At 37.9% G+C, this 27,029-nt stretch overlaps 3 protein-coding genes and 1 pseudogene across 3 annotated transcripts; 2 read left to right on the plus strand and 2 right to left on the minus strand.

Moving 5' to 3' along the window:
* Window positions 1–783: 783 nt before the first annotated feature.
* On the plus strand, window positions 784–6,034 carry LOC133717927 (hydroxyproline O-arabinosyltransferase RDN2). The gene is made up of 10 exons (XM_062144688.1): window positions 784–1,077; window positions 1,627–2,201; window positions 3,141–3,208; window positions 3,293–3,494; window positions 3,755–3,852; window positions 3,952–4,021; window positions 4,134–4,205; window positions 4,450–4,563; window positions 5,377–5,439; window positions 5,594–6,034. Exons 2-9 carry the CDS (start codon window positions 1,785–1,787, stop codon window positions 5,437–5,439), a joined length of 1,104 nt encoding a protein of 367 aa, XP_062000672.1. The 5' UTR covers window positions 784–1,077; window positions 1,627–1,784; the 3' UTR covers window positions 5,594–6,034.
* A 3,398-nt stretch (window positions 6,035–9,432) lies between these two features.
* On the plus strand, window positions 9,433–15,147 carry LOC133717463 (uricase-2 isozyme 2). Its single transcript, XM_062144174.1, has 8 exons — window positions 9,433–9,814; window positions 9,954–10,046; window positions 11,161–11,236; window positions 12,379–12,488; window positions 13,758–13,849; window positions 13,982–14,155; window positions 14,256–14,346; window positions 14,849–15,147. Exons 1-8 carry the CDS (start codon window positions 9,605–9,607, stop codon window positions 14,930–14,932), a joined length of 930 nt encoding a protein of 309 aa, XP_062000158.1. The 5' UTR covers window positions 9,433–9,604; the 3' UTR covers window positions 14,933–15,147.
* Window positions 15,148–18,912: 3,765 nt separating this feature from the next.
* LOC133715216 (2-alkenal reductase (NADP(+)-dependent)-like) lies at window positions 18,913–20,635 on the minus strand. Its single transcript, XM_062141624.1, has 4 exons — window positions 20,341–20,635; window positions 19,867–20,211; window positions 19,663–19,745; window positions 18,913–19,526 (listed from the first exon to the last, which is right to left on the minus strand). The coding sequence occupies exons 1-4, from the start codon at window positions 20,590–20,592 to the stop codon at window positions 19,148–19,150; spliced, it is 1,059 nt and encodes a 352-aa protein (XP_061997608.1). The 5' UTR covers window positions 20,593–20,635; the 3' UTR covers window positions 18,913–19,147.
* Window positions 20,636–21,436: 801 nt separating this feature from the next.
* Window positions 21,437–23,581, minus strand: LOC133715535 (2-alkenal reductase (NADP(+)-dependent)-like; annotated as a pseudogene).
* Between the last annotated feature and the right edge of the window lie 3,448 nt (window positions 23,582–27,029).

The following is a 27,029-nucleotide window of genomic DNA, read 5'->3' on the forward strand; positions in this document are numbered from 1 at the left end:
AGATAAAGCTTCAATGTAGATAGAGAAAATGTTGCAAAGGGTTTAGTGTAGAGAGAGAGAGAGAGAGAGCTGCGGAGATTAATGTTATATTGGGAAGAAGAAGAAGAAGAAGAAGAAGTGGGACTAATATCTTGAACCAGAAAAAATTGGAATTTTTACTAGGTTTTTCATTAAAAAAAGTTGACCGGATTAGATTTTCATCCATTCTCACATTTCTCTACATTATTCGTTCATTCCCTTCTTTGGGTTTGCAATTTTGCTATGAAGTTTTTGTCAAAGTTTTTTCTGGTTTGTCCTAAAAGAAGAAGAAGAGAGAACAAGTAAAATATATTATTGCAGAGAGAGGAAAAAAAAAATATTTAGAGAAAAGAATAATGTATTAAGCCATGAAAGAATGAAAATACCCTTTTAAAATTCCCAGCTGGCAACCTCCGTAATTGAGCTAACGGCTATAGGTACCAATATTCGATAGAAGTCAGAACCTCTGTTACCGTTATGATATTTTCGAAACGTGAGGTACTAAAATTTATAAATAACAAAAAACGGATAATTTATTTTCTCTTAATTCTATCGGAGCAAGTTTTCTTTCAATTAGGGAGTGGGATTCGCGGTGGAGGTGGATGGCGACTGCTTCCTCTTTACTTTTTAAGTTTTTGTTAGCAAGGCTTAGCTTTACGTTTGCCTTTATCTCTTATCTTAAAAAAGAAAAGAAGAACGTGTAAAAAAAAAAAGGAAAAGAAAAAGAAAAATATAGATGGATTAGGCTTCTCGATTATGGTAGCCTCGTCCTAGAAAAGGTCAGTCAGAGACTCACAGTGCGTAGCCGAATAAGACAGAATTGGAAGCACAACAGTACAACACCCACTTTGTCAAACCGTTCAAGTCTCATTCTTTATTGTCTGATCCGAAAACCCGTTTGCTTGTCTCTCTCTCTCTCTCTCCCCTCGACCTCCTCGACCTCCGCGCACGTCCGTCAAGGTCGTCTCGCAACCCCCATTTTCTCTGCTCATCACCTCAATCTCGGTCTTTGCATTTGTTCTTTTCTGGGTTTCTCACTTGGGTTCTTCTTGTTTAAAGGTATGAACTTTGTGTTTGGTTTTTTTAATTCCATGCACATTTGAATATCTAAATTTCATGTTCTACATGGACATATTAAGAGTGTGATTAACTTTTGTTGTAATATGAATTTTGATGTAGTTTAGAGTTTGATCTGTGATTATGAATATTCTTTTCTTGATTCTGGTAACCAATGTGGCCACTGAATTGTGCTCTGGAATCTGAAAGGAGGAATTGACATGTGTTACATGTGTTTACGGAATCACTTTGAGTGTTGTTGTTATACTTGTTTCAAAATTTGATTCGATGTGGACCCAAAACGTAAACATTACATCTCTAAAAGATACAAAATTGCTTGTTAGTGCTTATACTTTGTTGCAACCTGAAGAGTTCTCTTCAAGTTCTAAGCTAGAAAATGTTAAGTGTTAATTGCGATTCTATCACGCAGCGAACCTATAAGAATGAACTTACATGGGCTTGATAGATTTTGAGTTATTTCAGTTCTTAAGTTTATCTGGGTTAAATTCATTGGATTTGTTTTCTTTACTTATTGGAGCTTGCAAATTGTAGGCTACTCCAACAACTTTTCTGGAAGTTGTACAAGACAAGGGAAGGGTTTAATGTCGCTGCTACATTATGTTTTGAACAGCTGAATGAAAAATCATCAAATATTCATTCCAGCTGTTACAGAATAGGAAACCTGTGATTTTATTTTCTTTTGATAAACAATGATTGGGAGGAAGAACATGGGGCGTGCTTCACCATTACTTCTGGTTCTCTTGGCTTTTGGGTTTTTCTTTGCCACTTACAATCTTTTGACGATGATACTCCACTATAGATCTGTTGGGAAGTGGGTAGGTGGTAATAGTAACAGTCGTTTGCTGGCTGACCCCATTGTCGAGATGCCTGAGAATGTGAAAGTCAAAGGTTCCAAAGCACCATTCCATGTTGCCTTAACAGCAACGGATGCTCCTTATAGTAAATGGCAGTGTCGCATTATGTATTATTGGTATAAGAAGAAGAAGGACATGCCTGGATCAGAAATGGGAGGATTTACTCGAATTTTGCATTCGGGAAGACCTGACAACTTGATGGATGAGATTCCCACTATGGTGGTTGATCCTCTGCCTGCCGGTCTTGATCGGGTTAGGCTTCTTGGTCTTTCACTTATTAGTTACTTATAATCCATCTCTCCTCTTTATATTTCATTCATTTGTTAATTCTTTCTTTCTTTTTCTACTTTTTAGTTAGGATTTCTTTTTTCTCCAAGGTTCATGTTCATTGCATTGTGTGTTTTTCACTATATGAAGTCTTCATGTACTAGTCAAACTACGGGGTCTAGGTAATATTAGGTATCTGGACTGAGTCAGAAGTTGGGAGTTATTAGAACTGATAAAAATAAAAGACAGAAATAGATGAAAAGTCCAAACAAAGAGCAAAGTTTTAAAAAAGCTAAGAGCGATGTCAAGACTGGAGGAAAAGCAATGCATTTTAGACAAGATTAACAAGTATTTTGATTTGCAGGATTTAAACTGATGCATGTTATGTGCATTTTATGGACTTGCTATGTATTGGTTGACATGGGAGACTATTGAACAAAACTTTCCACTAAGTACTAGCTCATCAGTGTAAAGTTTCTGATGTTTTGGTTAATTTTTGAAGTATATGCAGATACCCAACTATTCTAGATTTTTCTGTCTTTTCTTAATAATCACACATAAGTTCTTCCTTTTTGGACTGAACAAATGGGTGTAACTGTAAGTTACTTCATGCTCAAAGCCCAAAGCTTGCCTGGCAATAGTTGAAGATCAGTATAGTGGTGGAAGCTTTTTCCAGAGTCAGAGTTTATATCTCTACTATCCCCTATTGCTGTATGACTCATACCTAATGTTGTTGATTGGCTCTACTGCTTTATTTATCAGTCAAATATGTTTAAGGGTAGGGCAATTAGAAAATAATGTTTATTTAATTACTAAAGAATTTTGTTTGTGTATTTGTTTTCTTCTGATGATTTATATTTGTCTTTTTTATTTTATGTGTATACCTTTACTTTTCCTGATGCGATAGTAAATTTATGTATACAGGGATATATTGTCTTAAATAGGCCATGGGCTTTTGTGCAATGGCTGGAAAAGGCTACAATTGAGGAAGAGTGAGTTTCTGCATATCTGATAATCTTGAGCATTAAAACCTTCTACTTAAGCATTAAAACCTTTTAGTTCTTGTGTTGTTCCAGATATGTGTTGATGGCAGAGCCTGATCATATATTTATAAATCCTCTTCCTAATTTGGCCCATGGAGGATATCCTGCTGCCTTCCCCTTTTTCTACATTAAACCTACACAGAATGAGAAGATCATAAGAAAGTTTTACCCCAAAGAGAATGGCCCGGTCACAAATATTGATCCAATTGGAAATTCTCCAGTAATTATCAAGAAGGTAGTTTTTCTTTTCCACTGTTGTAGTTCGTTTGGCTTTATCTAGTTTATGTGATGGCATTTGTATGTTTAAGTTGCTTTACTGTTGATGTGGTGTTTTCCTTTTTTATCTTGATATTGATAGTATTCCCTGTTTTCTGTGATCATCCTCTTTACCAGTTGCCATTGTCATTATACAGGGACTTCTCAGTGACTCTTAATGATTTGTATGTATAATATTTTGTTTCTGGAAATGATGAATTAATAGATATAATCTTTCAGGATATGCTGGAAAAGATTGCTCCGACATGGATGAATATTTCTTTGAGCATGAAAGAAGACACAGAGACTGATAAAGCTTTTGGATGGGTGCTAGAAATGTAAGTTTCTGTGACTTTAAATCTCCGCTCAGTTCACTTCTAGCACTTTAAAGTATCAGCATTGACGTATCTTTCTGCTTCTGATTTCTATGAGCTAAGGTATGCTTATGCTGTAGCATCTGCTTTGCATGGTGTGCAGCATGTTCTTCGGAAGGACTTCATGCTGCAGGTTTGGTGTCTTACCCTGTGAAGCAATTTTCATATTGTGTTATTAATGTTCAGGATACTGCAACGATATGTACAAGTTCATTGAATAAAATTCTATTGTCTTAAATTTTCAGCCCCCTTGGGATTTGGAAATTGGTAAAAAGTTTATTATTCACTATACTTATGGGTGTGACTACAACTTAAAGGTATGCATTCATTTCCCCTATTTGGCTATTTTCTGTTATGGTTTTGTGATTCAAGTATTGTGATAAAGACTGGACATGTTTTTGGGTTACTCATGACTAAGAGCCACCTTCTTCATCCTCTCTGTTTCTTGTTTCCTCACTAAACTGCTCGACTTGAGCCAAATTTTTTTATTTCTTGACATTCAAACATAACCGTATATCCCACTATTACTGCTAGTGTTGTCTGAACTTGCCAACTGTTTAGGGTGAGCTCACATATGGAAAAATTGGGGAGTGGAGATTCGATAAGAGATCATATCTGCGTGGACCTCCGCCAAGAAACCTTCCTTTACCCCCTCCTGGGGTTCCTGAGAGTGTGGTATGTCAAAGACGTGTTACATTTGCATCTTCTAATTTTTATGTTTGGTGTGACTTTCAAATAAATGTCTGCAACTCTGCATTGCTTGTTTTCATTTGTGACAATTCGAAATATCATTGCTCCATAATTCAGGCTTTAAATGCTCATACTGCCTATGTGATTTCTTATTGTTATAGCTCTGAGAAGCTGAAGTACACCAAATTTCTTCCTTTGAATGTTTATGCATCGGTTATTTATTTATTTTTTTGTTTATATTTTGGTTTTCTTGTGTGTGGGTGGGGAGTTTGTACCTTGCCTGTATTTACTGCTAATGGCATCGCTGGGTGGGAGGGTGAGTTCTATGGCTATGTTCACGGTAGCTACATGTACTATCCACGGAAGAATAAATGGGCTACCTAGACTATGGTATCAAACCGGTGGTTGTCCTTGGTATCTTTAACCAATTTCTCTTTCCCTGTAAAGCTATGGTCAGGCCATGGCTTTGTCTCGGTGCTGGGAGGAATTTTACTGACGAATTAAATTATCAGACAGACTATTTATTATGTATAAGGCTTGGGGTTATATTGCTTATGCCTTCCAACAAAATATCTGAAATTTTTTGCTTACTAAAATTTGGATTACGTTTGTTGGAGTAATGTTAGAAATGTGGAGGTACTTTAGTCATTTATAAACACTTGACAACATTTCTTAACTGTTTGCATTGTTTAAAACTTATTCACTTGACGATGTCTTTTCAACTGTTCATGTGGTTTAGTTTTATGAATGACAATGGTAAACTATCTCTCATTTATAACTAGCTCATTTTGTTTGCAGGCCACCCTTGTAAAGATGGTGAACGAAGCTACTGCTAATCTTCCTAATTGGGACACACAATAGGTATCTGCTGCATTCAAGATATAAATGCTGATATGTAGAGGAAAAATTCTTATTCAAGTTTAGCTTCATAGGAATAGATGTACACAAAACTCAGATCTGAAACTAATGTCTCTTTGTTTTGAATAAAGATTTTGGGTTTTCACTTGGATTGTAGGGAAAAAGTCGGTGCATATGCAAGTTTTGCAATTTGGATTACAGCGTTGATTATATCCAACCCTGCAATTTTGCAACGCATCCAAGACGTTGTTGTGACGCATCCAATTTTGCAATGCCAGAAATGCACAAGGCCAATGTGAGAACGAATCCACAAAGTAGATAGCCAAGGATCAATAATCCAAAACATTTTGTTTGCTCTCAAATTAACCAACAATTGTGATTTGCCAATACATACGCAGCCAGACGAAATAATTCTCCGGTGAACTTGAATCCAATGAACACACCAAAATGGTTATTCTTGAAGCATTGGAGAAGAAACTACTAGGCTGAAACTCAAACCAAATCAATCAGGCTACAAGAAGTCTTATGAATTTGTACCGAAAATTATAAACAAAGTGCTTTATATTTCTAGGTGTAGATCATGAGATCAAAAGCCTCAGTTGATGTTGTTCAATGAGGGAAAGCACACACTAAAAATGAATTTTAGGATGCAGAACCTTTCCTGTATCAAATGGTGAGAAAATTTTAGAAAAACACAAACAACAAATGGAAAATTAGACTAAATCATTGGATACAAGGCTCTGTTGATCTAAGCTAAAATCTCGACTCGACAACAAAGTTCAGCCTATACAGTTCCGATAGTATCCCATGGCATCAATCCTATATACACCGTTTTCCTCTGCAACGTCACACAATTGCCCTAAAATAGATGGAGGACAATTTCATGAAGCACAACATTATTCATTTAGACTTTTCAACAAATATCAATTGAAACACTAAATTCCTGGCCTGGACCTTCCAGACTTCCAAAGCTCCTCTATAGGCCAATTGGTCAAATGCATACGAGTAGTTTCTTTGATTATTCTATTTTCCTATTCCCGCAAGACCAGATCAGTTATGGCGTAGAGAAGTAAGAGACTACTAGGATACTCCATTTAACTATATTTTAAGAGAAGACAAATTAGATTGCCCAACCTAAAATTTAGGACCATCCTCTCCTCTAACATCAATGTAGAAACTCACACTCTAACTTCAACCAAATTATGAAATGATTAGCGAATTCGATTTTGAATAATTTCAAATTATTCAGGTTAGTTTCGTGCAAAATACTTGTTATGATTTATTCAAAGCATAGCTTCTCGTCGAAATTACTGGAAATTTCACACATACTACAGAACAGTTCCAGACTGCCATTGACGCTGGAGAGAGTAAAAAGCAAAAAAAAAAAAAAAAACTAGAAAAAGAAAAAGAAAAATAAAAGAATTGCAAGGGAGGGTATTTAGGGTGATTTGTAAAAAAAAATTGAATTAAAGTAACAGAAAAGTAGAGGGGGTGTGTGAATAGAGAAAATGGGTGTGTCAATAACACCAGCCTATTATAAATGACATTATGGATATATATCAATAAGGTAACAAAACCTTTTAAGGATATGTATCAATAGGTAAGCGAATTAGTAATGCAAGTTTTTATTTCATTCCATCAAAGTTCAAAGAAAATTAAAAATAATTAAGAATAAGGACACCTAGATTGTGTTTCTGGCCCAAACTCTAGTTACTTGTCTGAGTTGTAATAGCCTAATAGGGTTAGTCTCACAAATATTCTCGGAGATATCTTCAAAGATATCCAAATCATTGTACGATTATGTTTCCTTGTAAGACTCTGATTCTATGCTTGTAATCCTATATATAAAGAGGCCCCTATTATCAATGAAAACACAACTCATTCTCTCAATTCTCTCTGATGTTCTCTGCATCCCTTTTTCCTAAAACACGTTATTAGCGCGAAGCCCTAACCCTGAAACAAATAGACAAACCCTGAAACAAATAGCCAAAACCTAAATCTGAATACAAAACCTTGAAACCCTTTCTTCCTCCGCCACACACCTTAAAGACCTTGATCCCAGGAGTCCAGAATCAGCGGCGGAATCCCAAGAACCGGCCAGAAAAATACCGAACCGACCCCCGGAAGCAGAATTAGATTCTTCACCAGTTCACCGTCTTCCTGACCTCCGATTGCCACCAAATTTTGTCAATAGTAGCACTTCGATCCCAGAATTCAGGAACCGGAAGCAGAACCTCAAGAACCGGTTTAAAAGTCACCAAACCGGCCTCCTAAGTGACTAAACCGCAAGCAGAAAATCAGATAGAAGTCATTTAGGGCAGTTCCGGCCAATTCCGGCCACCATGGGCCAACCACCGGCCAGAAGCAAATTTTTCCGGCCAACTTCCAGCCAAAAGTTTCGGCAACCCCCGTTTGTCCTTTTCAAGGTAATTTTTCATTAAAGTTCCCACTTTTGTGTACTTTTCTTTAAGATTTCAATTCTTTTCTTTTCTTCGGGGACTTGCAATCTCCCTTCTTCTACCTCAATTTCTTCTTCAAAGGGGAGACCTAAGCCGAACTGTGGGGGTTCGTGTTATCTCAACAAGCTTGGAGCTTGTTGAGACGTCCAAACTTAGAGTTTGTTGAGAAGATACGATTGACCACAAACACATCATTGTTTTTATCTAATCCAATACCTCTTGGAATCGAATTTTTTTTGGAGCCATTACGCTTAGAAATTCTTAATTTCTTGGGAGCGATTACGATCAGAAATTCCTAATTTCGTAGGAGCGACTATGCTAAGAATTTTTTTTTGTTTTCGTGGTAGCCTTTTTGCTCCGAAACTAACCATTTTTCTTGTTCCTTTTCAAGGATGAGTAATCTGAACAAACTGGACTTTGCTCCATTGGGAACAACTGGCTCTAGATATCACAAGTGGGTTCGTGATGTCCGTCAGCATCTCAAGGCCCAAGGAATCCTGTATATGATTCTTGATCCTAGCCAAGACGTGCTAACTGTTGAGCAAGCTCAAGCTTTGGAAGCAAATAGAGCAACCTTGGAGGCAAATAAGGCGAAGGCCATCATCCTAATGACTCATCATATGGATGATTTGTTTCAGTATGAGCATATGAATGAAGAAGACCCCAGAAGGCTGTGGGTCTCACTCGAAGAACGCTTTGGCAACGTCTGTGACTCCCTGCTTCAATGTGTTTTCATTCTCCCAATTCTCTTTGCTATTCTCTGCATCCATTTTTCCTAAAACAGTATCAAAGTTTTAAAAATTAAGACTAATTAGAGATTTTTCAAATAGTGAGAAGGGTCAATTGACCCTAGTGACCCTTCAAGCCCTAGGCTAGCTACACCCTTGCTGGCTTGCTCGCAGCCAAGCCGATCACAAATTGACATTTGAATAAAATAAACCTTAATTTATATAAAACACATCAAAAATGTCATTATGGTAAAATAACAAAATCAAACAAAAGAAAATCATCAAAAAAGAAAAGAATGGGTTAGAAACACAATTTCAATCCAAAAATTATTGCAGGTAGTTTCTTAACTTCCATTCTCTTTAGTCGCTGAAATTTGAGACCAAAACACATCAAATTTTTTGTTATTACTTTAGACATCGCACTAGTACTTGTGTATTAACTATTAAGAGATGTGCAGATAAAATTACTCAATAATATTTAACCAAAGTACACTGGTTTAATACTTAAACTGTGGGCAATAACACAGTTTTAGTATCTGATGAGATCAGTGAGTCAGATGTCTTGTCCAACCTAAAGTTTAAGCCAGACATAAAATCTGGATTTACTTAAGCAATATCAAATTTTTTGTCATCGCACGGGTATTGACGCTAATGTGTATTAAGAGACTAAAAGACGTGTTACGTTTAGATAAAATTACTCAATAATATTCATTAGAAAAATACTCCTCTTTAGTCCTTACCAAACAGGGAAATGAGTACACGGTTTAGTACTTAAACCGTGGGCAATGGCACAGTTTTAGTACCTGACGAGATCAGTGAATCAGACTCAGAGGTACCGTCCCTCTTGTCCAACCAGAATGTAACGAGGAATATTATTAGTCTAACAAAACTTTCGTCATCTAGTGCTGCTGCTTTGATAAGACTCGTGACGGCCAATTATATAGCGTGTAAAGTCTAAATCAGAGGACAGATCATCATCATATGGAGAAGCAAACAGAGGGTGGGTTCAAGTTGGAGCAGAGGCACGGCAAGGCTCGGGTCAGGGTCGCCCGGGTTTGGCGGAACAAACCCGACGGACGACATGTCGTCGTCGAATGGTGCGTCAGCATCAGCCTCCTCTCTGATTGCCTCACCGCTTATACCCGCGGCGACAACTCCGATATCGTCGCCACTGACACCATGAAGAACACCGTGAGTGACGACCCTTCTCCATCCGTGTCTTGGATTCATTTGGCGTTTGGTTTGATTGTGAAAATTTGATCGAAAATGGAAACTGAGGTGATCGTATGAAGAATTTGGGTTTGGGATTTGATGTGGGTTTGCGTTACAGGTGTATGCCAAGGCGAAGGAATGTGTGGAACAAGTTTCGGTTGAAGATTTCGCAGTTCTACTTGCGAAACACTTCACATCTCTTTACCAGCAGGTGAATACTTCCAGTTTTTCTGTTTTATGTTTTTCAACTTTTTCATGTTGTTTTGGGTTATATTCTTGGCTCTTACTTTGTTGGAGTCAAATATGTTGGAGCTTTGGTTAGGATCATTGCCTTTAACCGGGTTATATGCTAGTCATATGAATTGTCTTCTGTTGTTTTTCACCTCATTCAACATCTCTTGATAAATATATGTATTAGAATCTGTTTGTCTTACTTGTTCCCTGTCTCTTGGTCCTCTGTTTTATACTCTTAACTAGTCTTTCTTTGGTTATACTGTTACAGCCGTACATGTGCACCTGATGGTTTATGTTGTCTTTGTCTATTCCTAAACCTGATTCATTGTCACTAATAGATGAACTCAAACTATTTATTCAATGCATTTATTTATCCCGAATATTTTTTTGGTTTCTAGTGCTATATAATTGGGTTTTCATCTGTGAGTCTAATCCTATAGGCATCATTCTGATGGCTCTTGATTAATCTTTCATTTGTTGGTCTTAGTATTTTAAATTTGGTTCATTTTCTCAAATGTTGGCACACGCGCACCCACTCACCCTCACTTAAGCACAGAGTCTCACACTTTGTATACTGCCTAGGGAGCGTTGCAGCAGCTCCTTATGGATTTGTTCTTTCTATTGACGTACCGAGGGAGTAAAATGTTCTCTTCTTTCTTAAAACCAAAGAATTGGAGAAAATTTTGCTGCTTGTTACAACTTTTATACTTAATTAGAGTAGTTTCCTACTTTTACAGTGAAAGATTTATTCCACTTGAAATGTGTGGTGCTTTAATCTGGATTGGAGTTTCAAATCAAGGTGTGGTGACTCTGTTGTACTGGGTAGCCAATCTAAGATAGGGTATTCCGTTCTCTCTTAGGACCAGCCATTATTTCCGTGTTTTCAGTTATGCAATAATAAATGACACTGCGTGCTTCTATAGCTGATAAAGCTTATGCAATATGTAGGTCATTCTTGATGTAATGGATAGTGTTATTAGCTTATTTCTATTGATTAGTTGAATACTTTGAAGTCAGAATTCGATTTCTTATTGTAACTAATATTGCATTAGTTTGTCAAAGAAATCTCATTCTTGTTCTTATTTTTGCAGGTCACCTGTGCCATTGTAAACATTGTCGAGAAGCCATGGGAGCGTGTATCTGTAGATGGTGAAACACATGAACATGGTTAGTTTATTTACTCTTGGATATAAGTGGCTAGTGGGGAAACAAGAGAACAATTGTATATCATATCTAATCACTTCCTGGTGTTATGACTTCCAAACCAAACACTTCGGAATTGATAATTCAAGGAAACCTTAATTTCATAACACTTACATTGACATAATCCAGTTTATTTTCTGTTTATCATGTAAAAGTGGGTATTCAGAAAGTTGCTTCTCATCATTTTCTTGAATGAATAGGAAACCTTGTCTTCAACCAATAAGTGGTTTGCATCCTGAGATGATTCTTATTACCTTATTGGTGGTCTCACTCTTTTCTTATTATGTACTGCAAAAAAAATTTTATATGTCTTATTTTGATTACTCTGATGGGGCCTTTGTCCTTTATGGACACTGGAAGCTCTCCATCATTTTCTGTTAGCACAAAAATTAAGAAATGGAGATCTGAGCCTCCAGGTATTTGTAACTCTACAGATTTTAGCATATGAAACTAAAGAAAACATATATTGTGTTGCCTCAAAAAATAGTTTAACTTTGAAATCAAACAGTGATAGTTCATAGTTACTTGGCTGCAATTTGTTGTCATTTTTTTTTTTTTTAATTTCTAGACCTAAATTTATTAGTATCATCTTATTTGAGTGAGTTATTGTAATCTTTGTTTTTCGGACTTGACATTGATAAAGTGCGTATTATGTTTTCTTTAGATTTTTCTTATGCAGCCCAGCCCTAGGTATGAGTCCTAGAACCCTACTGGTGAGATGCTAGTAGTTTATCATCTTGGTTCTCCTCACAAACCATACAATTCTAATCAGTTAAGCAAATAAAGCCCTAGAATCTACAAAGGAAGGCTTCCTTTAGATTTCTTCTATTTGTCCTGCCTCATAGTAAAAAGATGAAAAAAAATAAAAAATAAAAAAGATGGTCAAGAAATGAAATATTGGATGACTTGTCCATGTCTTGTAGTCTCAACCACAAATGTGATTATGCCAGCTTTCTACTTTTCTAAAGTTGAGTAAAAGCCAGAAAAATAAAATTTGAGTAGTATTCCTTATATTTCCATTTATTTTGCAACTATTCCAAAATACTTGACCTCCAGTCTAGAAACGGAGTACCTGTTTTTATTTAATTTTTGTTCTTTGTTAAAAGGTTTCAAATTAGGATCGGAGAGGCACACAACAGAAGTAATTTTAGAGAAGTCTGGTGCATTAAGGATGACTTCTGGTATTGAAGGACTGGCTGTACTGAAGACAACAAAGGTAATTTCATCCATTCCACAGTTAATATTTATGTTTCAAAAGCAAAAAGGGTAAGGTGTGAGTTCATATTATAATCAATTACATAGTGCATTTCTTTGTATATCATATATTGTAATCATAATTGAAAGGGTGAGACCCCACAAGGTTTAGCGCGTTTTCACAAAGCACCCTGCATTTTCAAAGTTTAAGCAAACTCCCATAGGGTTTCAAAATGGTTACACAAAACCCCTTCATGGGCAATTCAATGAACGGAGCAGAATTAATGAAAATTTTAAGATGCCCTTTAGTGCAGTAGTGTTAGGTCATTGATGTATGTCTTTCAGTTTCTGTGATGTCCTCTCTGTTCCAGTTTCACCAGTACTAGTCTGAGCTTCAGCTCTCTGAACTACTTCTAAGAAAGGGACCGGTACTATCTACTGTATAGTGTATACTCACTAAAGTCCAAACTGCAAGTTTGTGGGATTTTAATAACAACACAACACTTGGTATCAGTGGGTTTTATTGAAGGTTCATACTCCCACAGAAAAGATCATTCGCTGATTCTCTCTTTGCAACAAACTGCACCAGACCACTATAATCTATTTTATCACTCACGCTAATACATTTATACATCCCAGCAAACAGGCCCAAAAAGAAGTCACCAAAAGGAACATCATTATGTGCAAGGATACAGATATTATTAGTCTTCCCTTTACCCTTTAACATGCCCAGAAGAATTAGATCCATGATCCTCAACACCCATCTTCTCCATCACTGCCTTAAGGTTGTATAGTTGAATTCTCTCCTGTATTGAACAATATCTTTTTCACACTTCCACCAAGCATTGTAATCCCATCTTTCAAGGAGGTTAGAGGGAGACCCAAATTGACACGGGCAGGACTGATTAAAGGATATGCTCACAGGAGATTTAATCCGTATAGTTCTACATTGAACAGTAGTGTTGCCTCAATAGTTTAGCCATAACAAGGTCTAAGTGCAGATGTGTTGCTGTCTACAGGAATAGTTTGCCTTTGTGCTCTTTGAATCTGCCCTTGTGGAAAGAGACTACTATGATGTCATCAACAAATAGTCTGCACTATCAAGCTCAACTATTACTAATGTAAACGATATGGTTTTGATTTTTTTTGGGGGAAGTTCTTAGGTTTTTGATATGGTTTTGATTAACTGATCCTCACTTTATACTGGCGTATATGTATATGTATGGTTTTATTTTACTGCTGCTTATTATACTTGTTGGCTCAAAATTCTAAATTGGGTCTATGTTAACAGTCAGGTTTTGAGGGGTTTATTAGGGACAAATACACAGCTCTTCCTGACACGCGAGAGAGGATTCTGGCTACAGAAATCACTGCATCATGGAGGTATGCATTTTTTCTTTCTAGCAACACGATATAGTGGGTGTTAAGTAGGTTCTTAAAGACCTTCTGTTATTCTTGATTTCCTCTGTACAATAATTTTCAAAGTCATCATTTTATGAGATCAATTGAATGCAGGTATCTATATGAATCTATTTTTAGCATCCCTCAAAAGCCACTATACTTCACAGAAAGATACTTGAATGTGAAAAAAGTTCTGACAGACACTTTCTATGGTCCTCCAAAAGAAGGAATATACAGCCCGTCTGTGCAAAGCACTCTATATGACATGGCAAAGACTGTACTCAAAAGGTCTCTCTCCTCAAACAAATCTAACAAAAGCATGCATGCTTGCCTCTATACATGTTCCATTTTGCTGAATTAAAGTAACTATTAATGTTCTTGTTTTCAGTTTTCCCGACATAGCAGCTGTTCAACTGAAAATGCCAAATCTCCATTTCTTACCTGTTAACCTCTCAAACAAGGATGGTACTATAGTCAAGGTAAGGCTCTTTCTTTGCATGTATATCCCCCAAGTTGTGGAACCAGTCATTCAGTATGTCAAACAACTATTAACCAATTGATTGATTTTCAATTCGGTTTGTTTTTATATTATATGTTTATCTCCTTGTATGATGACTAGGAAACAATTGTTGCTGAAAAAAAAAAAAAAAAAGAAGAAGAAAATTTATCCCTGTAAAGCAGAGTCTTGATAGGAAGCTGACTAGCATGCTTTGACAATAACTGTGATTTAATAAGCGATGATAAATGATAACCCCAATCTGGATTGGTTGAAAATCACGAATGGGGCCATTTTTAAACCTAGGAATTTAGTTTATTGGAGATCTGGGTGAAATAGAAAGCCCAAGTTTAATAGCAAAGACTGTTTGCTGTGGTGTTATATGTTGATTTATATGACGACGAGATATACTGTTATTTTGGTTACAATTTAATGACAGTTCTACCGGCTCATGAAAGCTTTGCTTCTTTGTTTATTTTTGGCAGTTTGAAGATGATGTTTACGTACCAACAGATGAACCACATGGATCAATCCAAGCTACCCTAAGCCGTTTATGGTCAAAGATGTAGTGGCCGATCCTTTGTGCGCTCATCTGTTTGAAGCTCTGAATTTCATCTTGCTTTATGCAACTCCTCAACTGTCAATTCTGGCAGTCTGCAAATTTTTCCCAATAATAAATTATATCTTGAAGTGTGGAATTTGCAGTGTAAATAGAACTGAATGGGGATGTGAATAAATTATGGAAGTTGAAACATAATAAAAATCAGCTGTTTATCTGTACTTATTTCCTCATTTTCTCTCTTTTTTTTATTTCATTTTATTTGACAGGGAATGGTTGTATTTTTTTTGTTGTTGTTTATTCCATAATCACCTATCCACATAGGGTCATGACAGAAATAGTCACTTAGTGAATAACTTCACTCGCACGAGTGCTAACAAATTTAAAATTTAAAAAAAAAAGAGTAGCAGATGGCAACTAACATTTGGAAAACTGTCTTCCGATGCTTCTAGTTCAATTGTGCAGCTAGATTCTGTTTGGAAAGTTCATTTGGCGTGCTTTGTATGCTATACAACCTTTGTGCTACAACTCTACATCATAGACATTTTCTCTCGTCTCTGATTTGTTCACGGTGTGGCTCTACTGAAAAATACAATTCAAGCTCTTGGGTCTTGTGCAATGGCTAAGGAATGTTGGTCGCTTACTTCTTTTCGAACTGTTGCGGATGATTGGAAGCAAGTAGGCCTGGGATCGGTTTGGCTCGGCTCGGGAACATGCCTATACCGATACCGATACCGAGTTTATACTCGGCTCGGTTCGGTTCGGGACGCCGGAAACTCAGCTGCAATACCGATTAGGCCCGATACCGATCGGTTCGGTACCACCTGCTTTGAATAGTAAAATTTCCAGAAACCTGAAAAAATGCAGCATTGTAAATTTTCAAACATCTCTAATTAGTTCTCCAATGAACTTCATGCACATTTCTGTCCAAAATGCAAATCAAAAAAAAAATCTGAGAAAGTGAGAGACTTACTCCCAGTTTTCCCATCGATTCGGAGTGGGAGGCTTGAAGAATCGAGTTGAAGAAACGAGTTGAAGAATCGATTCCTTGATGGAGGGCAGAGAGGAGTGAGAGCCTTCGAATCTTCGAGGAGGGCAGAGAGGAGTGAGAGAAGAGCCACAGCTTCCGATCTTCGATGGAGTAGAGGAGTGAGAGAAGAGCGAGAGCCTTCGAGTCTTCGATGGAGGAGACTTGGATCGAGTAGGTAGAGCTGTTGTTTCGGTCTCGGTTCTTAGAGAGGCTGAGAGTCTTCGATGGAGGTAAGCAGAGAGGAGTGAGACTGTGAGAGTGAGAGGCTGACAGGCTGAGAGTCTTCGATGGAGGAGAGCAGAGAGGCGTGAGACTGCGAGAGTGAGAGGCTGAGAGGCTGGGAGTCTTCGATGGAGGAGAGAGGCTCGATTTAGGATTTTAGGGTTTGGGTGAGTTTGAGAACGACAGAAGACCAGAAGTAGAACGCGTTTAGCCTTTTAGGGCTGAAATCAACGACAAGTCGTGCGTCGCATAAGAAAATCGGGTCGGGTCGGTCAAAACGGTATGTATTTGACCCATACCGAGGCCGACCCGTTTAGCTGCTATTCGGTTCGGGTCGGGTCGGTATTCTGTGGAATTGAAGTTGCAGACCGAGCCGATCGGTATCGGCCCGGATCGGTCGGATTCGGTCTCGGTTTTCCGGTATTCAATTCCCAGCCCTAGAAGCAAGAGACTTTTACTGAATTATTCAAATATGTCATACGAATTCTTAAACGGAGTGAGATAATTTTTATTGTCTCAAACTCTCAATGTGTCCTCGATTTTTTTTTTTTTTTTTTCTTCCTCTTATACGAAAAGACCGTAATAGGTTGTGGCGCATAAGGTGAGGCCTTATTCTCCCTTTCTATAATCAAATGGAAATGGCGTGGTGGATGTCATTACTGGTCGGAGAGGAATGTGTGTGGGACACAAGAATGAATGAGGTGGATTGTTGTTGGTTGTTTCAAAAGCGATGTATGGTGCATTTAGTGTCGATGCTAGAGCTTTGTGCCGTATCTTTGGACATTCAAACCATTAAACAAGCAGGCTTTCAATTAGCACACACAAAGTTTGAAACTAAAAGTTTTGGGAGTCGTTTATGGCTCGGGTGGTACCAAACTGATTGGTATGTAGAAGGAGTGATGGTAGAAGAAGTGAGGTTGTTATTTCGCATCCTCAGAGAAGCAAATTTCACAGCTCATTGTCACGCTAAAGCAGAACACTCCCTCAATTCCTGGATTGGCAGATTTCCTAGTACAACGGCGAAAGCTCTCAACTTCTGTCATCTGGGAGGGTTTTCTGTTTAGTTTGTTGGGCTGAAGTTCGTTCAGTTGTGGGTGAGGGTGGAGGACATGAGACTTCAGAGCTAGCCTTGGTCATATGGGCTCTAGTATAAGGATCGCAGGACAAGTAGAGATTCTTGACCAGAACACTACCAGTGGAACCTTGTGGGAGCTTCAGTGTGGTTGTACTAGTGGTCAATTGCATGTTAGATTCTTTGGGGAAACCGGTGACATAGTCTTTGAATATCACCTGCTTGTTCCTCACTACTTGCTCTCTTTCTACACCACTCGCCATTGCTATTTTCTTTTCTCTCTGTTTCTCAAAACTCAGTTCAATTCGTATATTTATATAGGGAGACGTAGAGATCGAATTATGGTAAACAATTAGAACCGTCAAACAATTAGAACGTACTTACGAGACTAACGAGAGTAGTCTAGTAGAGATGACGCAGTCGCCTATGTCATCCATCAATTGCTGATGACTACAAAACTAGCTACCTCCCTCCCTCCCCAGGTCTCAGCCATCCATCCTTTTTGAATGCATCCTCTCATAGAGATGATGTAGTCTCTTATGTCATCCATCAATTGCTGATGGCTACTGCTACAGAACTACCTAGCTCCCTCCCCGGCCAGGTTTCAGCTTTACTTCCTTTTGCATGCATGCTTTTTATTCTGAATTCTTCTTCCTCCTATTAACCAAAAATGAGTAGCTAGCCTTTTAACCTAATTTTGGTTAGACGTGCTTCAATAGTTTCTAGTAAGTGAGCAAGATTTGGATAATTGGTTTGTTCTTGATTCAGTTCAGTGGATCCTCCAAATCTTCAACAGCTGGTGCAGATCTTCATTCTCCTTCTTTTATTTCCTGTTGAATTTTCTAGTAAACTCTCTTACATTTTCTAAACTAATAACTATTTTTTGGGTCAAGTTCTAACCTGATAATTAGGTGTTCTCTTACCTTTATTTCACGTACACGTGTGATCGGCAATTTGCTACATTGATTTTTCTCTTAATAGTTGTAGTTTTCTAAATTACAGGCTATAGTAAAACTGTCATAGTAAAACTTTTTGTATCAAACATAAAGATTGTTATGACCATTCAGGTTGCTAAGCTACTGGCACACCAGTAGTTATCGATACTTGATCATTAATCGGGATGATCATCAGATTTCCTTCTTAAAACTGCATTTCTAAAAGAGTCACCACTTCCCCAATTGCAAGTGACAATGGAAATGCTGAGGCTAATGAGGAGTGATGCATCAATTCTCAGTTTTCTCTTGTGCAAACTGAGAAAGAAATGAAGCTAATGCCTAGCTATATGCATGGGATCAGATCAGAAGAGAGGAGTTCAGATGGAGCCAGTTTTCATCCGTAATGCTAGAAGCTACTACCACGCGTTTCCACTTTAATTAAATACTCTCGATCAAAAGCCAAATGGACAACACCTTAGAACATGGATCAGAATCACCAAAATCATTGCATTTTCCTTTCTTATTTTAACAACAGACATCACCATTACATTTTGCTATTTATACTCTTTGGTGAAAGAGATCGAACACATATTGACATGGCCTTGATAGATTCTTTTCATACATTAGAAATCTAGTTCAGCATATTGAAAGTAATGTAAATGTTTCTGTGTTTGGACATGAAGATAGTAATAGCTAATTTAGACCATAGAAACACCAGCTAGGCAGCTATATGCATCAACTTCTCTAGAATTAATAATCAGCTTCCAGGCCTTATTAATGTATTAATGAAGGGAGTATAAGGTGGACAAGTATACTTTTACATCCATGTATGATAATGATAAAGCTAGCTAGCTCTTGCACCCCTTTTACAATAGATAATTTTACCATATAGTATGTGATAACTATTGATGATACACCATATTAAGCTGGTTCATGCAGGCAAAGTAAGGAAATAATGGAGTTTGATCATTCTCGGGAAACAACAACAACCTGCTTTCCGACATTGTGACCTGTAAAGAGTCCAATCAGGGCCGATGGAGCACTTTCAAGGCCTTCAACTACATCTTCCACATATGTAATCTTCCCTTTTTTTATGTCAAGCAGAACCGTTTCAAGAAACTTCTCGTAAAGATGATAGTAATTCGTAACAATAAAACCTTGCATCCGGACCTCTCTAGAAAGAAGGAACATTAGATTGTGTACACCTTCAGGCTTCTCAAGGTTATATTGGGATATCATCCCACAAACTGCAATTCGCCCGCGGAACTTCATGTTTGGTAGCACTGCATCCAGCATCTTTCCCCCAACATTTTCAAAGTAAATATCAATACCTTCAGGAAAGTACCTGGCATTTGTTTTGATGAAACGTCAAATTATAAGGACCACTTCGAAACATCAAATTATAAGGACCAGTTCTAAATGAACACCAAGGGTAAGGGAAGTTCAGATAAGCACTATTTGCCAATACAAATGATACTGACCTTTTTAGAGCTGCATCCAAGTTAGGTTCTTCTTTATAATTGAAAGCCTCGTCAAACCCAAACTTGTTCTTCAGCAAATCAACCTTAACTCACAGAATGAAATATACAACATTTAGAACATTAAAAGAAGTTGATTGCAATGATGAAAACAGTAAAACGACAGTGGATTGATTGATCATTGAACAGCAAAGAGTCATGAAAGACCTTTTCTTTACTTCCAGCACTTCCAACGACATAGCAACCCACGAGTTTGGCAAATTGGCCAACAAGTTGACCTACTGCTCCAGATGCTGCTGAGATGTAGACTGTCTCCCCTTTCTTAGGTGAGCAAACTTCATAAAAACCTACATAAGCAGTCAGTCCAGGCATACCAAGAATTCCAGTATAGTAAGAGAGAGGCACATCAGTGTTGTGAATCTTGCGCAGAGATTCTGTTGCATTTATGAGACTATATTCTTCCCAATCAGTGATTCCCCAAACCAAGTCGCCTCGCTTAAAGTTTGCATCCCCAGATTCCAAGACTTTAGCCACTCCATATCCAGTCATAGGCTGCAAATATATATCACATGTAAGTAATCAATCGGATTCAATCCTACATTTAAATTTAAATATGCACTATGTTCTTTGTACATCAATATCAAATGTGGAACAGAATAGAAGCTAGAGTCAGTGACTGACCGAACCAGGAGTCAAGGTTTTGGTATAAGGATCAGTATCAGAGCTAGGCTTGGTCATCTGGATTTTAATATAAGGATCGCAGGACAAGTAGAGGTTCTTGACCAGAACACCAGTGGAACCTTGTGGGAGCTTCAGTGTGGCTGTACTAGTGGTCAATTGCATGTTAGATTCTTTGGGGAAGCCGGTGACATAGTCTTTGAATAACACCTGCTTGTTCCTCACTACTTGCTTTCTCTCTACACCGCTCGCCATTGCTATTTTCTTCTCTCTGTTTCTCAAAACCTAGTTCAATTCGTCTATTTATATACAGTAATAAGAGACAGGGATCGAATTATGGTAAACAATTAGAATGGTCAAAGCACACAGTCTAATAGAGATGAGGTAGTCGCCTATGTCATCAGCAATTACCATATTAGAATGGTCAAAGCACACACTCTAATAGAGATGAGGTAGTCGCCTATGTCATCCATCCATTGCTGATGACTACAAAACTAGGTACCTCCCTCCCTCCCCAGATTTTGCATTCATGCCTTTTGGATGAAGTTCTAACCTGATACTAGGTGCTCTCTTTCCTTTATTCCTCTTACACGTGCACGTGATCGGCAATTTGCGACATTTGATTGTTCACTTAATAGTTGTAGTTTCTAAATTACAGAGTATATTAAACTGTTTAACATAGAGATTGTTATGACCATTCAGCTTGCTAAGCTACTGTGTTAAGGACACCCATCTGTTACTACACCTTTCCTCATCTTGACCCATGTATGAAGCCAAACCAGTATGCAACGGTTACTTTTGCCAGCCAGCTATAGTACTATTGGGATAAGGACTCACCAGATCTATCGATTAGGATCCTTTTTCATGAACTTTAAATTGTACGCTCCTCCCCTTTTGCTGGGTATGAAATGAAAATCATGTTTTGAGTTCCTTTGTTTGTTTGTTTGTTTTACCTTGAAGTCTCTATTATTTATACTGGAACACCAGTTCATCGATACTTGATCATTAATCGGGATGATCATCAGATTTCCCCCATTAAAACTGCATTTCTAAAAGAGTCACCCCTTCCCCAATTGCAAAGGCCAGACACATTGTATCATGATCAAAGGGAACATAGTTCTCACAAAACCTGTAGAAGTAACTTTCCAAATATACATACGAGGTGGAGATGTATACTTTTACATCTATAATTATGATAATGATACAGCTCTCACACTCCTTCACAATATGATAACTGCTAATAGTACAGAAAATTAATCAAGGGTCACGTACAGGTTAGGAATTGGATTTGATCATTCCCAGGAGACAACAACAACTTGCTTTCCTACATTGCGACCTGCAAAGAGTCCAACCAGAGCCGAGGGAGCGCTCTCAAGGCCTTCAACTACATCTTCCACAGTTCCACGTACATAACCTTCCCTTCTTTTATGTAAGGCAGGACCATTTCAAGAAACTTGCCATACAGATGATAGTAATTAAAAGCAACAAAACCTTGCATCCGGACCTCTTTGGAGATCAGAGACATTAAGTTATGTACACCTTCAGGCTTCTCAAGGTTGTACTGTGAGATCATCCCGCAAACTGCAACTCGGCCACGGAATCTCATGTTTAGTAGCACCGCATCAAGCATCTTTCCCCCAACATTCTCAAAGTATATATCGATACCTTCAGGAAAGTACCTGGTTTTTAAAGCAAATGATACATATCTGACTAGGGCTAGTTGTAAGAAAACACCGACAATGTGGGAAGTCCAGTATGTGTATCTTTAAAGAATATTAACCTTTTCAAAGCTGCATCCAAGTTAGATTCTTCTTTATAATTGAAAGCCTCGTCAAACCCAAACTTGTTCTTCAGCAAAGCAACCTAATTCAGAGAAATGATATATAGTGTTCAAGCAGGAAAACAAGTTGACTGAAAAGAGTAAAACTGTAATATGAAAACTAATATTGTAGTTGGCATTGATAAACAAAAATCAATGACTGACGGATCACCTTTTCTTTACTTCCAGCACTTCTGACAACATAGCAACCCATGAGTTTGGCAAACTGGCCAACTAGTTGACCTACTGGCTACTGCTCCAGATGCTGCTGAAACATAGACCGTCTCTCCTTTCTTAGGTGAGCAAAGCTCATAAAGACCAGCATAAGCAGTAATTCCAGGCATACCTACATAACAGATGGAATACAACAGATGACCCTTAAGCCTCAAGCCTGAAGCAGGCAGATACCATGTTGAATACACTTTTCACTATATTTAGTTGGATGCATTACAGCAACAAGTGCACTCAAGCAGAGAAGAATATATGATATACATCCAGGTGAGTAAATTGCAGCATGACCAATAGGATCAAAATGAATTCTTTGATGCTGAAGCAATTTCCTTTAATTACCTAACTTGAATATAAACAGGAATGCGGTCACTGAAAGATGTGTGAGGATTCACATCTACTTAAGCATCACACTAGTTGTTACTTGTAGGCATCTGGAAATTAAAATGAGCAGAATTCGTTTTAGAGGGAATATCATTGATCAGAAAAAGGAAAGAAGAAGATTTTGACTCATGCATTCTGACCATTAAAGTTGACTCTCAAAACTAAACATACAACAATTATCCAATACATGCAATCAGTGACACAATTATGTAAAAAGATCTATTTTTGAATGATACAACTGAATTGAAAATTTGAAATAGGTACAATAATAATAGGGGAAGGGAGGGCATATACCGAGAATTCCGGTATGATAAGAGAGAGGAATATTGGGGTCGTGGTGAATCTTAAAGAGAGAGTGTGTTGCAGTGATGAGACTGTACTCTTCCCAGCCAGTAATCCTCCAAATCAAGTCGCCCTGCTCAAACGTTGCATCCCCAGACTCCAAAACTTTAGCCACTCCAAATTCGGTTATAGGCTGCACATGCATAAATATAAATATAAATAAAATTTGAATATCAAAATGCCGGATACGATCGGTTCTGAAATGAAAATTAAGAGAGAGAGAGGGAGAGCTAGAGAGTACTGTCGACGGAACCGGGGTGGAAAGTTTCGACATAAGAGGCAGTTTCACGTTTGGTCATGCGGTCTCTCATGTAAGGATCGCAGGACAAGTACTAGAGATTTTGACGAGAACCCCGGTGGAACCTTGTGGGAGCTTCAGTGTGGTTGTGGCCGTGCGCAATTCCATGTCGGATTCTTTGGGGAAGCCGGTGACATAGTCTTTGAGTATCACCTGCTTGTTGCTGATCACTTCAGAGGGAGTCGCCATTAAGCTAGTACGTTGCTCTTCAGATCGAGATGGTACAAAGTACAAACTACATAGGTTGTGATCAAATTGCAAGCTTTTGTTGTTGCTGTTTTTTTCTGATAAAGCTTTGGTTGTGTTGCTGTTGGTACGTGTGCGTAGTCAACTGTATTTATAGGGAAAGAAATGGATAAAAGACAGAATGGTTACACACAGGGCTCCGGTTTTGAGATTGTAGAGGGTTGAGGCAAGAAAAAAATGTGGCCTCATCTGAATTTCACATTTTAGCAATTAAACAATTTTTTATTCCTTTTAAGTCTCAATTTGAGTGCTTTTGGGCATATTTTTTTTAGTGCTTTATTATTCTTATATATGTATATGTTTAAATATAAAACCTGGTATATTCTCAAAAGAAAAAAATATAAAACCTGGTATCTAGAAAGAAGAATTAAAGAAAGTGAAGAAAGGAGAGGAAAAAAAAAAAGCAGAAAATAAAATAAGAAAAGAAAGACAAGGAGAAGGATAAAAGAAAGAAAAATAAACGGGCTAGGAATCGCGCTCTGGAGATTCAAACATAGGAAGGTTGAGCGCATTTGCATATGTCAAAGCCACTTTTCCGCTATGCCAGTTGCATATGTAAGTTGTATTGCCACAAATATTATATATATAGAAAGTTAGAAACATAGCTGAGGCAATTATTTAAATTGGAGCCTCCGGTAATCCGTGGCCTGAGACGGCCGCCTCACTGGGCAGCCCTCAAGGCCGGCACTGGTTACACATTCCAGTTATGGGTATCGCTGGCAGACTGGTATACAGATACTCCATTTCGACTTTGCTATCGAAAAATGTGGTCACACTTCAGACTCAGTCGACGTTGGCACCAAAGTCATCCACCGTCCCTCCGGAGGGCCCAACCCAACCCAGCCCAGCCCAGCCGTTACCAACCAACTTACAGATCCCAAATAAACTACAACCCAACCAACCACTGGGCCTTTATGACCATAAACAAACACAAAAACAAAAAATATTAGTTGCCAATTTGCCATTTTATAACATTACTGCACAGCATTTCAAAAAAAAAAAAAAACATTACTGTACAGAGCCACAGAGATCGGTTAACACTTGACACAGAAGAAAAGAGTTTGATTCCCTTCAGAAATGGAGGGCGGAGGGCTTGTCTTCTATCAATCTCGTACTATTAGTATTCTTCATTTTCTTCCGAGCATGTATCATGTAGGTTGCATTATGTGTTTCTCTTTTTGGAAATTCTTTTACCTGTTTAGCACTAAACTCGCTTTGAAGGGTTTTACCATGTTATATCTTCGCTTGAACTAGGTCTACCTACAAGAGTTGCCTACTCGCCTTGTATGTATAAGGATGGTGTCATTTCAAAAATTGCAATTCAGCTTCAAAATTGCTGAGTGTATTCATATCTTGTTCTCATATCGCATACTGTCGTTCTCTTCATACTTCATAATAGTGTAACTATTATTATGAAAATCATACCTGTTGAAGGATATTTGACTTTAGTGTGCCTTGTCAAACTAAGATTACTTTTATAGTTGTAATAGGAGAGAACGTTCTAAATTCCTAGTTCTAATTAGAATATGATTCTTTGTACTCCAAGATTATGTACTTGTACTCCCTATATATAGGGGCTAGTATTATCAATGAAAGACACAACTATTCGCCCAATTCTATTTTCTTTAAACATGTTATCAGCACGAGCCCTAACCCTGATCAGAAGCCAAAAATCATTATTTCTTCTTCTCTAAGCTCTGAAACCCTAGAACCCTACCCTAGGATTACCTAGTGCGCCACTGCCCGTGCTTACCTGCGCACCTCTTGCACACCTACGCAAAATCGGATTAGCCTCGCACGCCTGCATCAACACGCGCATGCATCAGCCTCGCTAAGCAGGATAAGGTAACAAGAAAACACCGAGTAAGTTTTTATAAAAGTTCCTGCTTTCTTTTAATTTTTGTTTTCTTGTACTCGGGGACTTTCAAAATCCCTTCTTCTACATCCCACCTTTCTTGTAATGTGGGTTCGATTCATAAAAGAGGAATCGTGAAGAGTTCACGCTAAACTATGAACTAAGAGCGTTCGTGAGCATAAAAAATTGACTATTCAAACATCATTGTTTCAGTCTAATCCAAACTTCTTGAAAATCGATTTCTTGGTAGCAAAGAGGCTCAGAAATCCTTAATTAGTTGTTGTGGAAGTATTATACTCCGAAATTAATTTATTCTCCTTCTTTTTTGAATGACGAATGCAAACCTGCAAAAACTCGACTTCACTAAACTAGATTCGAATGACATTGGTTATCACCAATGGGTGAATAACGTCAAGAATCACCTCACTACTAATGGGATTCTATGGAGTAGAGCTCACGGAATAGGAATTAATTGAGAAAAACCTCTCAACCATCCCCGTTTTAGCATTAATGGTTGCAAAGCAATATAGGCTTGAGTGCAATGCTAGATGAATTACGAGGTTTCATCAGCTTATCATTGCTATGTTAGTTGTTGAGAAAACATGATAATATACTCGTGAAAAACTATAATTCAAGGCCCGTTGGAACTAAGAGCGTACATGAGGTGAATTATAATAGCGCACCTAAAGGAGGGCGCAAGGAGCGGAACCCTAAAGTTAAGGGACCACAAAATGGACATATGGGTCCTACAACTGCCCTACAAAAGAAGAAAAACCACCAGATTGATGTGCGGACACGTGGCAACATTGGCCAGCGTGGGAGAGGTAGAGCCAGCACCACCGGCCGTGGCGGGTGGACGCCACCAACGTCCCTAGGGGACGTCTAAATGCACAAGATGCATCTCAATTAAAGGGTGAGGATGCTATAAATGTAGATCTTCAGAGCATTGGTTTAAGTGCTCTAATGCGAGTGAAAAACAAGCTGTACAATACAAGATATATTAAGATATGAGAGAGCATGAGGCTTATCTCGCAGCTGAAGAAGAAGATGGAGTTGAGAATGACGTCAATCTCACTATTGCAGACTCTAAATCTGGCGAGGGAAACAATGTTGATGTCACAAATTTTGATTAATAGTCTTTATTTTACAAGAATAAATGTAATGGCATTTTGCCTTGAACATTATCAATAAATGACAATAGTCATAACTCTTTCACAACTAGGCTTATCCAATTGAATGCAATGTCTAGGAAAGGTTTAAAGAATGATTTACAAGTGAGCAGTGCTCCACCAAAATCTCGCCTTACCTTACCTAATCACTATTAGATTGGAGTTACCGAAAGGATTGAGTAACAACTATTTGTCTAGATTTGGTTATAGTTATTTTGGATTATATTTTGGTCAGAAATTTTGATGTAATCGTTGGCTATCATTAGTAAAGTGTCGATCCTTTTATTTCATGTCTTGGACATATCTTAATTCCAACTTTATTATTTAAAAGATATTAGAGCCAACAGTTTC

This window comes from Rosa rugosa, chromosome 6, assembly GCF_958449725.1.
Source record: "Rosa rugosa chromosome 6, drRosRugo1.1, whole genome shotgun sequence".
NCBI lineage: Eukaryota > Viridiplantae > Streptophyta > Magnoliopsida > Rosales > Rosaceae > Rosa > Rosa rugosa.